The 14,295-nt window shown below is 34.8% G+C and overlaps 2 protein-coding genes across 5 annotated transcripts; one reads left to right on the forward strand and one right to left on the reverse strand.

Annotated features, from left to right (window-relative positions):
* The first annotated feature begins 341 nt into the window (after positions 1-341).
* Positions 342-5,735, forward strand: LOC109162095 (chaperonin CPN60, mitochondrial-like). Of its 2 annotated transcripts, XM_019310782.1 has the most exons (17): positions 342-549; positions 645-669; positions 768-899; positions 2,335-2,494; positions 2,647-2,822; positions 3,012-3,107; positions 3,345-3,449; positions 3,546-3,632; positions 3,728-3,817; positions 3,898-3,978; positions 4,070-4,138; positions 4,331-4,408; positions 4,515-4,610; positions 4,705-4,908; positions 4,997-5,102; positions 5,221-5,299; positions 5,377-5,735. In XM_019310782.1, the coding sequence occupies exons 1-17, from the start codon at positions 512-514 to the stop codon at positions 5,492-5,494; spliced, it is 1,740 nt and encodes a 579-aa protein (XP_019166327.1). In that variant the 5' UTR covers positions 342-511; the 3' UTR covers positions 5,495-5,735. The 2 variants fall into 2 exon arrangements, with proteins under 2 accessions (XP_019166327.1, XP_019166328.1); XM_019310783.1 differs by lacking the exon at positions 3,345-3,449.
* A 554-nt stretch (positions 5,736-6,289) lies between these two features.
* On the reverse strand, positions 6,290-10,980 carry LOC109162096 (GDT1-like protein 2, chloroplastic). 3 transcript variants are annotated; one of them, XM_019310784.1, is made up of 11 exons: positions 10,891-10,980; positions 10,542-10,752; positions 9,029-9,158; positions 8,636-8,819; positions 7,989-8,036; positions 7,431-7,527; positions 7,217-7,359; positions 7,064-7,129; positions 6,931-6,981; positions 6,712-6,816; positions 6,290-6,637 (listed from the first exon to the last, which is right to left on the reverse strand). In XM_019310784.1, the coding sequence occupies exons 2-11, from the start codon at positions 10,687-10,689 to the stop codon at positions 6,572-6,574; spliced, it is 1,038 nt and encodes a 345-aa protein (XP_019166329.1). In that variant the 5' UTR covers positions 10,690-10,752; positions 10,891-10,980; the 3' UTR covers positions 6,290-6,571. The 3 variants fall into 3 exon arrangements, with proteins under 3 accessions (XP_019166329.1, XP_019166330.1, XP_019166331.1); XM_019310785.1 differs by having other exon boundaries at positions 10,867-10,937; XM_019310786.1 differs by lacking the exon at positions 10,891-10,980 and adding an exon at positions 10,870-10,886.
* Between the last annotated feature and the right edge of the window lie 3,315 nt (positions 10,981-14,295).

Here is a 14,295-nt window from a genome sequence, read left to right on the forward strand (position 1 = left end):
ACTCATTTTGACAAGTTCAAGTATTTGATTGCACTTTTTAAAAGTTTAATAGTCTCTTTCTAACAAAAAATTAAATAGCCTAATTGCACTTTTACCTAAAATTTAAAGGTCTATTTGATTTTTTTTAAAATTTTATTTTATTATATAATTTTGATATTCCTGTGACATCCCATTTGGAAGAGTCAAAGTTATGTTGCTCCTCACCAAGTTTTGGCATATTTTTTTTTTTGAAAACAGGTTTTGGCATATAACTTGATTAACTTCCATATATGATTATATTATAATTAATTAATAATTTAATAATTAATAATTATTTTGAGAAACAAATAAATAACGAATGATAAACCCTAAAAGCCCTAGGAGGTGCATCTTCTAGACGCTTCTCTTTAGCTATTCATATATACTGAGTAACAACTATTCAACCCGATCTCTACTCTCTTCTTTCTTTCTGTGCGCTTCCTCATTGACAAACTCTGACGAAGCGTATCTACTCATTATCAATACATAAATCATGCATCGTTTCTTATCGAACATTGCCTCCAAAGCCAGGTACTTCTTTTTTGGGCATTTCTTATTATCTTTTCCTTCTTAGATTATAGTGATGCAATCTGCATTTGGCTTTAAACGCTTTCTTGAATGTGCAGGGTTGCGAAAAGCAGCTCCCAGCAGGTACCTATATTTCGTTGTTTTGTTTTGTGTTGAAAACGTTGGTCTGAATGTTTTATGATCTGTGAATTTTATTCAATCCTGGAATTTTCGGTTTGTAGGTTGGTAGTAGGTTAGGCTGGAGCAGAAATTATGCTGCTAAGGATATTAGATTTGGAGTGGAGGCTCGGGCCTTGATGCTTCAGGGTGTAGAAGAACTTGCTGATGCAGTTAAAGTTACTATGGGTCCCAAGGTACCTTTTTGTAGTTTGGGAGTTTGATGATTTCTATATTTTGCGTGTCCTTGGTTTAACTAAAAAAGGTTTGATTTTTTTTTTTTTTTTTTTTTTGGCATTAGTTGTTAGTATTGTAAGCCATTTTGTATGTGTGATATACATGTATCATTATGTGTATGTATACTAATTGTTTTGTTTTTGAGGCATTTTTTGCTGGGAAAATTGTGTTTTTCTACGTCCACATTCTTTCTGTAGTTGAACTCTCTGCTATATCAGTGTGATGAGTATTGATTGAAATTATTGAGAGTGCTGTAGAAATTAGAATATTAGCAAACTATATCCATATATGGCTGTGCTAGTGATTTGTTTAATCTCTGCATTATGGGAATTCTTAAAAATGTATTGGAATTTGAAATATTGTTAGCTAACAAATCCTATAGGTTGATTGGTGTTGCTCATCTACAGGATTTCATTACCATTAGTTTTTGGATTTTTGGCTAAACTTGATGTTAAGCTTCACTATCTGGTTGTCAGAATTGATGTGTTTCTGATCAACTCGTTCCCTTGAAGCAAAAGTACATGTGCTGCCCTTCTACAATCTCTCCTTGGCATTGTTGCATTTGGAGAACACTGGGGCAGCTACATTTTAATATTTTATTGAGTTAATACCCAAAATAGTCCCTCGACTATGTCGTAATTACCAATTTGGTCCCCGACTATCATTCTTACCCAATTAAGTCCTCAACTATACAATTTTTACCCAATTTAGTCCTTTGTCAATTTGACTGTTTGTTGACTGTCAAAAGTGGAAATAAAGTTAATTTTACAAGTTTTCTCCTTCCTCCTCATTTAGCAGCGTCAAATCATGTAGCAATAAGCTCCGGTTGGGTTCTAAACCTGTCAGTATCGAAGTAGTGGTTATGCATCGGATAGCCCATGAATTTGATTTCCAACGATTTTTTGACGATCGAAATCTGATCGGAGTGTATTGTTGCATGGTTTGGCGCTGCTAAATGGAGAGGAAGGAGAAATCTTGTAAAATTATAATTTTATCCCGACTTTTGATAGTCAACAAACAGTCAAATTAATACAGATGACTAAATTGGGTAAGAATTGTATAGTTGAGGACTAAATTGGGTAAGAATTGTATAGTTGAGGACTTAATTGAGTAAAAGTTACATAGTTGAGGACTTAATTGGGTAAGAATGGTAGTTGAGGACCAAATTGGTAATTATGACATAGTCGAAGGACCATTTTGGGTATTAACTCTATTTTATTCACTCCCATGTTTTAATTTATTATTTATTATGTGTGATAGAGAGGCCAGTATTATTTTTACATTTGCAAGATACTGTTGTTAGTGTTATTTGCTGTTTTTAATGCTGAGTCCTTGGCCATTTTAGTAATAGAAGTAATAGATTATTAACTGGTTAATACATATTTGTTTATGAAGGGACGTAATGTTGTTATTGAACAAAGTTGGGGTGCCCCTAAAGTAACAAAAGATGGTGTCACAGTTGCAAAAAGTGTTGAATTCAACAACAAAGTGAAGAATGTTGGTGCGAGCCTGGTAAAGCAGGTTGCTAATGCTACTAATGATGTTGCTGGTGATGGTAAGTCCAATATAAATATCTTATTGAACGATTATGTTGCAGATACTTGTTATGCTTTAATATATTGTTGCTTCATGTCTAAAGTTCACCTTTGCATATGCGGTTTACATATAACATACTTACTTTATTATGATGTCTTTTTCCCTTTACAGGTACCACTTGTGCAACTGTCCTCACACGGGCTATATTTGCTGAAGGCTGTAAGTCAGTTGCAGCTGGCATGAATGCAATGGATCTTAGACGTGGTATCACCATGGCTGTTGATTCTGTGGTCACAAACCTGAAGAGCAGAGCACGGATGATAAGTACATCAGAAGAAATTGCACAGGTATTATCATTGGCTGATATATGTTGTATTGCTAGCATATGACAATCTGACCCAACTTTTTTTTTTTTTTTTTGAACTCCTACTGGTCGTTTGACATAAATGTATAGAAATATGTATGAGAGATATAAGTTCTCTTCTTGTGCTGCAACCTCTAGCAGTTTTCAACAGGGCTTATAATTACATTTTCAGGTTGGTACAATTTCCGCAAATGGGGAAAGAGAAATTGGTGAGTTGATTGCAAAGGCTATGGAGAAAGTTGGCAAGGAAGGAGTCATCACAATTCAAGTTAGTGCTTGGTGTTTCCTGCAATATTACTGGCCATTAAATTACTTCCAATTGCAATTCTTTTTTCCGATTATGTCTGATACTACTTGGACCAGTGCTGGGTGATATTACTGGAATGCATTTAATGGTCAATTATAGGCTTCAGTAATCTGAGGCATTTATGATGCCTAATCCAAGTATTAATCTTCTATGTAACATTACTATGCCTAAAAATTTTGATCTTGATTGCTGTTATAGGATGGAAAGACATTATTGAATGAGTTAGAAGTTGTTGAGGGGATGAAGCTGGATAGGGGCTACATCTCCCCATATTTTATTACCAATCCAAAGAACCAAAAATGTGTAAGTCTTTTTAATCTTATACTTTGCATGCTATAAATCATTATGATTTATTTACAGTAAGCGTGATGGTGAGATGATTATTGTGTTGATTTGCAGGAGTTGGATGACCCTCTTATTCTAATACACGAGAAGAAAATCTCAAGCATAAATGCTATTGTAAAAATCTTAGAGTTGGCTTTGAAGGTATACTTCCTATGCTATTGTTGATATGAAGTACTTGCATTGGCAGTTTGCCATCGAGATGCATGGCACTTTGGCTTAATTTGGTCATATTGCAGAAACAAAGATCTCTCTTGATTGTAGCTGAAGATGTGGACAGTGATGCCCTTGCAACTCTTATTCTAAACAAACTTCGTGTTGGAGTCAAGGTATTTTAGCAACTATTAGAGTAGTTTCTCTTGCTGTTAGCAATTTGACTTTATATCTGATGTAATTGGCTTGTATGCAGGTTTGTGCCATAAAAGCTCCTGGCTTCGGTGAGAACAGGAAGGCCAATCTTCAAGATCTTGCTACTTTAACTGGAGGCCAAGTGAGAACTGAGACCCCTGCCCTGTGATGCATTTGCGCATTTATACATAGTTGTGTGTTTTAGAATTCACTGTTTTTATTCTATGTGACAGGTCATAACAGAAGAGCTTGGATTAAATATTGAAAATGTGGATATGGAAATGCTAGGGACATGCAAAAAGGTAAAGTTGCACCAGGTTTTAAAAGCATGTTTTTTCTTACCATTATGTCTTTTCTGGGATATTATGTTTCTTGATAATTTCTTGAAGTAGAGATGAACTTCATTTTCTTGGTCTTTATCTCTAAATAAGTTGATAAAACAGTCTTATTTCTGTGGCCTTGTTGTTATTAATGAAGTTTTACTATTGTTCCAGGTCACAGTATCAAAGGATGATACTGTTGTTCTTGATGGTGCGGGAGAGAAGACGTCTATTGAGGAAAGATGTGAACAGGTTTGTATTGGCATGATGAATTAGTAATGTGAACTGGAAGACTACTGGTTTGCTGTCAAGCATTTAGTAGGTTTTATTGATTAAATTTGGTGTTCATTCTTGCCAGATCCGATTGGCTGTTGAATTAAGCACATCTGATTATGACAAGGAGAAGCTACAAGAAAGACTAGCTAAGCTCTCTGGTGGAGTGGCTGTATTAAAGGTTTGAACTTGTTTGCCTGCCTTTTGTCTTTCTTGACACGAAATGTGGCTGTTTCATTGCATGTCCAGTTTTAGTAATCGTCTTTTTCTTGCAGATTGGAGGGGCCAGTGAAGCTGAGGTTGGTGAGAAGAAAGATAGAGTCACTGATGCACTAAATGCCACCAAAGCAGCTGTTGAGGAAGGAATTGTACCTGGTGGCGGTGTTGCTCTTCTCTATGCCTCAAAAGAATTGGAGAAGCTCCCAACAGCTAACTTTGATCAGAAGATTGGTGTTCAAATTATTCAGAATGCCCTGAAGGTTTGTAGTGTTTTCCCCTCATTCAAGTTGTCAGTGGCAGTCCCCCCTCCTCCTCAAAAGTTAACCGAACTGTTTAACCCCATTGCAGACGCCAGTGCACACAATAGCCTCTAATGCTGGAGTAGAGGGAGCTGTTGTCGTTGGTAAACTGCTTGAGCAAGATAACGCTGATCTTGGATATGATGCGGCGAAAGGTATATATGCACTTGCTAACTAACAGAAGAATATTAATGAAACCATGAGTACTTTATAAAGCCCAAAAGATGCTGTGGTGTATGTACTTAGATTGTTTGTTTGTCTTATATGCAACAGGTGAGTATGTTGATATGGTTAAGGCAGGTATTATTGATCCGGTGAAAGTCATAAGAACAGCCTTGGTTGATGCTGCTAGGTATGCTGAACTCCTGTTACTTTTGTCATAAGCACGCTTTTGCTACATGCTCTTATTAATCGCTTATGTTTCTGCAGTGTATCTTCTCTCTTGACGACAACGGAGGCAGTGGTCGTTGAGCTTCCAAAGGACGAGAAGGAAACTCCAGCTGGTATGGGCGGTGGCATGGGCGGAATGGGTGGTATGGACTATTGATAGGATCCATAATCCCCACCTAGTCATCTGCCTAAACACACAATTCTTTAACTCTCACAAATAAAAGAATCTAGGGTTCATCCCATTTTGGCAAAGACTAGAGGTGTTCCTGTAATCTAGTAACATATTATCCAAACCAGACTTGATGGTTTTCCATGATGAGGAAATTGTAATTTTTGTCCTTGACGGCTCGGATTCTAATTATTCTTGTTAACAAAGCCTTTTCTCCCATTGAACTCAATTCAAGAATATAGTTTCTAATTATTCTTGTTAACAAAGCCTTTTCTCCCGTTGAACTCAATTCAAGAATATAGTTTCTAATTATTCTTGTTAACGAAGCCTTTTCTCCCTTTGAACTCAATTCAAGAATATAGTTCCAAGGCAGGGTTTACCTTGTGTGCACTCTTGGGTGGTTGTAGGTTTTCCTCGTCATCGGAAAAAGAATACTGTTCAAAAAATTTCTAAATTGTTTTGCCACTTTGTGTTAAAAGTTCAGCTTGGCTTGTGAATGATATAAAGCAAGAGCCATGCACAATTGAACTTGTGAATGATATAAAGCAAGAGCCATGCACAATATACTGAAAGCTTCTACGAAGGGAATAGCTCATTTCTAGGAATGCTATTCCCAAAAAAAAAAAATAGTCAAAACAAACAATAGAACAGGATTATTTATAGGAATGTTATTCCATCCCTGATCTATTTTATGATAACCATGCTGTTAGTTCTTTAGTACATACAATAATTGGCTTCCTTATTATTGACTAAAACATCAAACAGAACATGAACTAACAAATATCAGCCCATTTCCAACATTCAATAAATAAGGAACTCAGATTTATGATATCAGAAACATGAACTGTGTCAAAAGACAGTTGGGGAGTATGTGAAGGTATACATGTCCTAAATTGCCTCTAACATGGTTGCTTCTTCCTTTCATGTATGATACAACAACAGTCGTTCTCTCGTGTGTGTGTGCCCCGATTTCTAAGTGTAAATGTTCTGGTCTTCACCTTAAGCAAGCATGTCTTGTCTTCGACAAAAGAACTTCCTTTTCTTCTTGTGATTTACAAAACTTCCTCAAAAAACCCCAAAGAACGTGGCACCAGCAAAAACCAAAAACAAAGCTCCACCTAGGAAGCCCACCTGATTATGAAAGGTGCTTAGAAATCTGTTTGCAGATTCAGAAATTCTTTCAAGTTGGAATTTTATTTGCTTACCAGCTTTTCAGAAATGTAGTTGGCAAGAAAAGCGCCTCCTAGTATTGCGAGAGATGTTGCAACCAAGTGTCCAGCAATAGCACCACTTGCAACTCCCCATGGAGACTGCAAAATAGATCCGATCCATTCAAGGTAAAAACAAAAATTACCTTCCCAAAAGAAAAATCACGAATAATTAAAATGAGACTCTATAACTACTTGTGCTCGTAGAAACTATACCTGTGCCGCGCCCAAAGCTATTGTTGCAAGCATAGAGCGGTCTCCCCATTCCTAAAAAGAAAACTAGCAATATTTCTTAACTGGAAAAGTAAAAAAAAAAAAAAAACACTTGACTTCTCGAGGAGGTTCTTACAGCAAAAAATACAAGGCTGAATGACTTCCACAGAATTTCAAATGGATTCGAGAGTCGCTTTGAAGCCTGAAGAAATCAATGTCGGTGGCTATAATTAAATCTGAAAGAGAAGCAACCGAGGGACATAATAATGTACTAAATCAAGATAATCACCTTTTCCTTCACAAGTTCCTCAGCCTCAACGTATTCATCACCTGTTTTAACCTCCTCAGATGGAAGTTCCCACGCGTCTTTGATTGACTTGAGGCCAAAGAATACTAGAAGTGCTATTGCTGCATACTCTCCAATCGGCAAGGCTGCCGCAAAAAAATTTAAAAAGTTAGATTAGTTTGATTGATGAAATAATACAAGTCTAGAACGAACTTACTTGTTTGGAACTGTGCTGGCACAGAATGAAAGATCCTTCCTATTACGACAGAGAAGATGGTCATAAGTGAAAGAGCACCCATTGATCCCAGAAGAACCTGACCAATACTTCATCAAAGTAAGAACAAACCCTACCACTATCAAATCATGAGCTATAAATTGTTGAACGAATTTCACTTCTGAGCAAGATAAACATCTCTACCATTTTTATTATTATTTTTTTTGCTTCTTATGGTTCATATAATACAACACTCGTGGCAATCTCTCCAATGTATAATGTCAATATGACTACACAACAACCTCTCTAGACACAAAATTTCCAGTTCAGTTTCTTAAGTTTAACCCTTTTTGAAAATATAAATAAAGATCTTATAGGATGATACGTAGGGACAACTTCTCATTGTTGATTGACATGATATTTTACAAGAGATATGATTTTAGAAAATTACAAGATACATATTTAACGTCAAAAGTTCCACATGACCCAAGTCAGAGAATTTTTCACAAACTAAAACTGCATATCAGAAAGAGGGTAGAGCAAGATGTTGAGAACTCATACCAATAGTCTCTTGTATTGCATTGCCAATAGTGCAGCAATGAAAAATGTCTGTAAAATTAGAGCAAACGAAGAATTAATGAAATAGGAATATAGGACATATTCAAAGAGTACCTTAAGTTGCCTTTAATTTAAAGAGATTCTTGATGCTAAATAATTTTTATTCATCAAAGTGCTATTACCTGTTTATTGCAATAACACATATATGAATGAACTAAACTTAACATATATATAATGTATAAATAACTGAAAATTCTCCAATGCGGATTAGTAAAAATACTGACTACTATAAATAGAAATGGGTGGTGATGTTTTTTTTTTTTGTAAATAGTGAAAGTAAAACTATTATTCTATTTACAAAATGCCACCACGCGTTTCTATATATAATTGTTGGCATATTACTATTCGGCATTATAGAATTTCCCTATAAATAATTAAATGCACCAATAACACTATTTATCTTTGCTGAGAACAATGCAAAAGAAGTGGCTTAATAGTGTCTAAAGAAAATCAGAATGACCTACATGGATACTGAACATGGAGTTAAAAAGATAAGGTCAATCGAAGAAACACAAAATACTGAAAACAATAGAAAGCATGCGTTACGACTTGGGATTTTTTTATAAACTATAGCAGGTGATTATATATACCTTGTCGCCAATTTCAGATACAAATATCAGTGAGAATGCTGCAGTAAAGCCTGACTTCGAAAATGCAGTTAAGATTGACGAAGGTCCTCCTTTTACAAAGGCAATCAGTGAAAATACCAAAGCGCATCCACATAGCACTAGAGCTATAGAGAGAGGATAAGGAATTTGATTTGGAAGCTTCTCACTGCCATTCATGAAAGGCAATATATGTTTCAGGCTGAATATCAAGAAAGTTCTAATTGGGACACTGCATAAAGTAACATTATGAAACATATTGAATGAAAGTGTATATGACATCATCAGAGAAGGCAAAAAGTCTTTTGTTTGGAAGCTTCTCACTGCCATTCATGAAAGGCAAAAAGTGCATATGACATCATCGTTGTTTAGACTCACTCTTTAGCTGAAGTATCTATAGGTGGCTCACTGAATTCTTCATAACCCCCTGATCCAATGCCAACATTAGATGCATGTGACGTTGTTCTGCAGTGCCTCCAGTGCAGCTTAGGCAGCTCCCACCTTCTTACTACAAATCAGGGTTAATGACTTAATGCAAATCAACTTGATGTGCAAATAATAAAAAAATTACCCCAATCCACAAAATCGTGAATACTTAAAATGGTAATGACCTTAGAAAATTGACAAATTAGGAAATAAAATTATCTAAGAGTGAATCAGCACCCTGGCTTAACAAGCAATTTCTCACACAGTCAAGGAACAGTGAAAAAAATTAAAACTTGTTTATAAAAAGATCTAGCAGATGGCATGCCATTATCTTTCATATGAAACATAAGCCCAAAGCAGAACTTCTTGCAGGATACCATTCAAAGTATCTTCAGAACAGTGCTTTACTACAGTGTACCTATTTAACTAATGGTAGAAATAGATGGCCAGAGAAAGAAAAAAAAAAGGACATGGACTACTTAAATTTCTTAAGACTGTAAAGGGTCAGTAAGGCAGTTTGCAACCCTTCCACCAGTCAAATTCTTTTTATTGGTGCAAAGAAGGATCCTGGCCTGGCTTTAGTATGCATCTAAAATACTTTTCATTTATGGTGAATAAAAGGATCCTGCGTTTTAGCTACAAACATCAAGGAGCCAAGAATTTGTGTTTTCATTTACCCAATTGCACCAGCAATTAGCACTTGGTGGATAACAAATTGTGTTAGTAGTTTAAACTACTAGACTGTGTTAGTTGTTTGTAGAAAGGTGTTTGGTAAAATTAGTTGTTTATTAGCATGTGACTTCAAAAATAGGAACACCAAAGGCAGAAGCAGGAGTTCATCAGGGCAAAAAAGGATTGTGCATTTTTTTTTTTTTTTCCAATCACAATCGCTACTCAGAGGAGCATTTCTAAAATCAGTATTTTGAACCCATAACGCTAAGGGAAACCACGCCTTACCAAACGCCCAATTTAGCGGTTTAACTGGTCAAATCCACTAACTTTTGCTCAAAATGCTGTTTACCAAACAAGCCAATAATCTACTATTATTTGACAGTCAGATATACCATGACAGACTCAGTGATGAAATGCAATTCTAAGCAGTCTAACACTGGGTGCCCTTGAACACTGGACAAGGCCATGGGTGTTCAACAACTTCCAAAAGTATAAAAGAGATTTCTATTTCAATACACAACTTGTTAACATTAAGAAAATAAATAAACAAAGGCATAAAGGTTTCAGCTTTAACACATTTCTAAAATTGTTTACAACACAATTAAAGTCAATAATTTCGAACTTACTATCTCAATTCCCCCTAAATTAAGACAAACAGCAATCAAATTCAATAAACTGGAAACGCCCATTTAAACTAGTTTCTAGCTGATCTAAATGGAACTCACTAAAACCAACCGTTCAAAAAAGAAACATGATTGAGGTAGAAAGAAGAAAAGGGTGTTTAATAACTTACAGAAAGAGGGTTGTACAAGTGTAGTTCTTGCGGGTACGAAAGGGCACGTAGGCAGAGTGTGAACCAAAGGGAACAAGGGAATCTTAATCGTTGTTCCCTTGCTTGGTGTAATGAAAGGATGAGCATTCCGAAGAACCAAGCCCTGCATTTCTTCTCCAATTCTACTCCGTACTACTAACAAAGGAGTTGCAGCTTACTGATACAGATTCATCTGTGAAGTTAAGGGAGAAAGAAGAAGAAAAGGAGAGTTATTACAAAGGGAGTCAAAAAGACTGAATTTTTCCAAGAAAATTAGACCCTCTTCCCGGTATGAGTAAGTACTGACTTCTGAGAGATGAGAATCCGGTACCGGAACGCTTCAGCTTGCCACGTGCACCAGATAAAGTGGAATGCCCCAGTTGCAGTTGATCAAGAAAAGGTACTTCTCGTATAAAGGGTAGCAGTTAGTACGACGTCGTTTAAATCCCCTTAAGCTGCTAACATATAGTACAACTGTTGATTTTCTGGCTAATTTAATTTGAGTATTTCGAATGTAGTAGTCTGTTGTACAATGTTATTTAAATGTGTGCATTAATTTGATAAATTGTAGTATTGTACAGCAATTATTTAAAAAGGCCTTGCATGACCTTGTGGTATAAATGTATTTACAAAGTTTATGACTTTTTTTTTTTTTTTTTTTTTTTTTGTTATTTGTAAGTTATTTAGTTTAAATGTGATCACACAAATAATAAATAACAAATAATAATAGTTTATTTGTTATTTGCATAAATACTTGGTTCAACTCCCACTTCATTTGTCCGTTTTGCCGCCAAGATCTTAGTGGCGGGGAGTTGCCATAGCCATAGCGATTTGTCTATGTTATCACATTACGTATGAAACAAAAAATATATAGATTGTTATAAATGACTTTATAAATGAAAGAACACCCTCTCTATGCTAATAAATTATTATTGAGTTATAAATTTTTTTTTTTTGAAAATTGAGTTATAAATTTAATTTATCTATGTTTTACAAATTTAATCATTTACTTGTTGAAAGAGTTCTAATTTAAGTAAGTCATTTGTCTAATTGATGTATCAACTATCAAGTTTTGTTTGTATTATATAACTAGTATTTTCACTCGTGCGTGGCACGGAATGGATTTGTTATAATATTTTAAAAATATTTGGATTGATATACAAATATAAATTATAAAAACGAAATGCTGTAATTAATGAAATATAATGGGTTGTATCAATTATGTTTTCTAATGTTATCATTGCTTGAATTCGAGTAAATAATTGCTCAATTACCCGTGCGATGCGCGTGCATCTCCCTCAGCTCATCCATCACCTCCTACATCAGTAACACTATTAGCCCTCATTTCTCCCTCAGCTCATCCACCGCCTCCTGCCAGAACTTCCCTTTCTCAGTACTTCCTCCATTGTATTACGAATTGTATTACCATATTTTGATGTACAGTTATAGTACGAATAGGAATTGTATTAACATATATTTTACATTATTACGCAAACTTTAATAGTGTATTACACAAACTTTAATAATGTATGAGTCTTTTTAATGCATATTTAGAAGAGAGAGAGAGGGGTGATGTGGAGGGAAAATAATTGGGGGGTGGGGGCCTGGGGGATAAGGGTTTTTTATTATTATTATTATTATTATTATTTTTTAATTACTTTTTAGTGCCAAATAGTAGACACAAGCAAGGTAAGGGAAAGTGTAAGTCTACAATGACATTGCTTTCTTCTTCTGTTTTAGCAACAACCATTGCTTTCTTATGCTCTGCCATTCCATTTTTTGGGTCAATTTTTTATTCATTACCCTGGCTAAATTCTCAGTGGTAATCACTCAAATTCTACCCTATTACCAAACATATAAAATACTTTTACTAAAATCATATTTAATTTTCGTTCCGATTCTAATTTCCATGTCTGAAGTCTGAACCAAACACACCTTGAATATTACCCGACTCCATAAAAGTACGAATTAAATAACTTCAAACTTCTAATAAAATTTATAAAAGCTAGAAGCCTAGAACCAAATACACCCATAAATTATAACATGTTTGACAATTTATTAATTACAAAGTCAAAGGAAAGAAAAACACACACGCGCAAAAATAGGGGGCAGTTTGGTGCTCATATCATTACATCCTAAAGCAACGTAAAGCCATAGGCCAATCCAAACTTCATGTTTCACCATCCAAATCCAAAACCTCCGATCCATCCACCGCCCTATAATTATAAACACCCGTCTCCCATCCCACCCAAACACTACAACTTAACGCACCAAAATATATAACCAAAAAAAATAATAATAATAAAAAAAAACTATGGGTGTCACCGCCAGCTCCAGCCTGCAGCACAAGAACGTTGCAGTGTTTTTTATAATAATAATAATGGCTGTCGTCGCCGCCGCAGACGACGGCGCGTCAGATTCCAATTACCAACCCTGCTTCGAGAAGTGCCTGGACGATTGCATATCGAAGGAGATGGGGGCCTACACCTTCTGCGAGTTGAAGTGCGAAGGCGATTGCGGCGTTCAGGAGGTCGCATCACAAACTAAAGAAAGATGAAGCGACAAATCTTACCATAAATAAATAAAACGTACATTTTTAATATATTAAATATATATTATTTATGTACTGAATGATTGAATGTACATTATTTGACAATAAATTTTACTATATAAACTCTTGAATTATACTTTCTAAATTTTACTCCCTTATGTAGTGGATACTGATAGATTACTTTTTTATTTTATTTTTATTTTTTTAATGTGTATCTCAATATAAGTATCTACATCAAAATTTTGTGTGTGAGAATAAAAATTGAAAGTAAAAAATAAAAATACATATAGTATTTTCCATTTGACAATATATAAAATATAATAATGTTTAGTTAATAAATAATATAATTTTAATATATTAAAAATATACATTTTATTTATATTCTACACAATTTTATGGACCGATTCATGGAATAACAATTGCTTCAATTCATGGCGTGTAATTATGCTGTGGACTCGTGTCCACAATCGATGTCGTTTTCAGGAAAAACAACGGCATTTCAGTAAAAAAAAATTAATTTTGTCTCGCCATTAACAACGTTATTTGTTTGTGAAATTATGAATGTACAGTTATGAAATTATGAATGTACAGTTATGGAATTATGAATACAGAATTCTGACATTATGAACTTACAATTATGAACATATAGTGATAAAATTATGAACATAGAGCTCTAAAATTGTGAACATAGAGCTTCGAAAATTATGAATTTACAGTTATTGAATTATGAATGTACAATTATGGAATTATGAACACAAAGCTCTGACATTATGAACTTAGAATTATGAACATATAGTGATAAAATTATGAACATAGAGCTTTGAAAATTATGAATTTACAGTTATTGAATTATGAATGTACAGTTATGAAAGTATGAATGTACAGTTATGGAATTATGAACATAGAGCTCTGACATTATGAACTTACAGTTATGAACATATAGTGATAAATTTATGAACATATACTCCTATAATGAAGCGGGGTCTGAAATTATAAAAAATGGTGAAAGATAATGGTACCATTAACGACACCGTTACCGTATCCAGAATGTATGCTGGACACGGGTCCATAGCATAACAATTGGCCTGTATAGTATGTAGGCCGGGCGCCATTTGATTCACCAAATTGCTATGTTTTGTTAGGCCCAACAACAATCATGAACACTGCACAAAAGTTTTGCTAAAT

The sequence above is a fragment of the Ipomoea nil genome, unplaced genomic scaffold, assembly GCF_001879475.1.
Source record: "Ipomoea nil cultivar Tokyo-kokei standard unplaced genomic scaffold, Asagao_1.1 scaffold2926, whole genome shotgun sequence".
Classification (NCBI taxonomy): Eukaryota; Viridiplantae; Streptophyta; class Magnoliopsida; order Solanales; family Convolvulaceae; genus Ipomoea; species Ipomoea nil.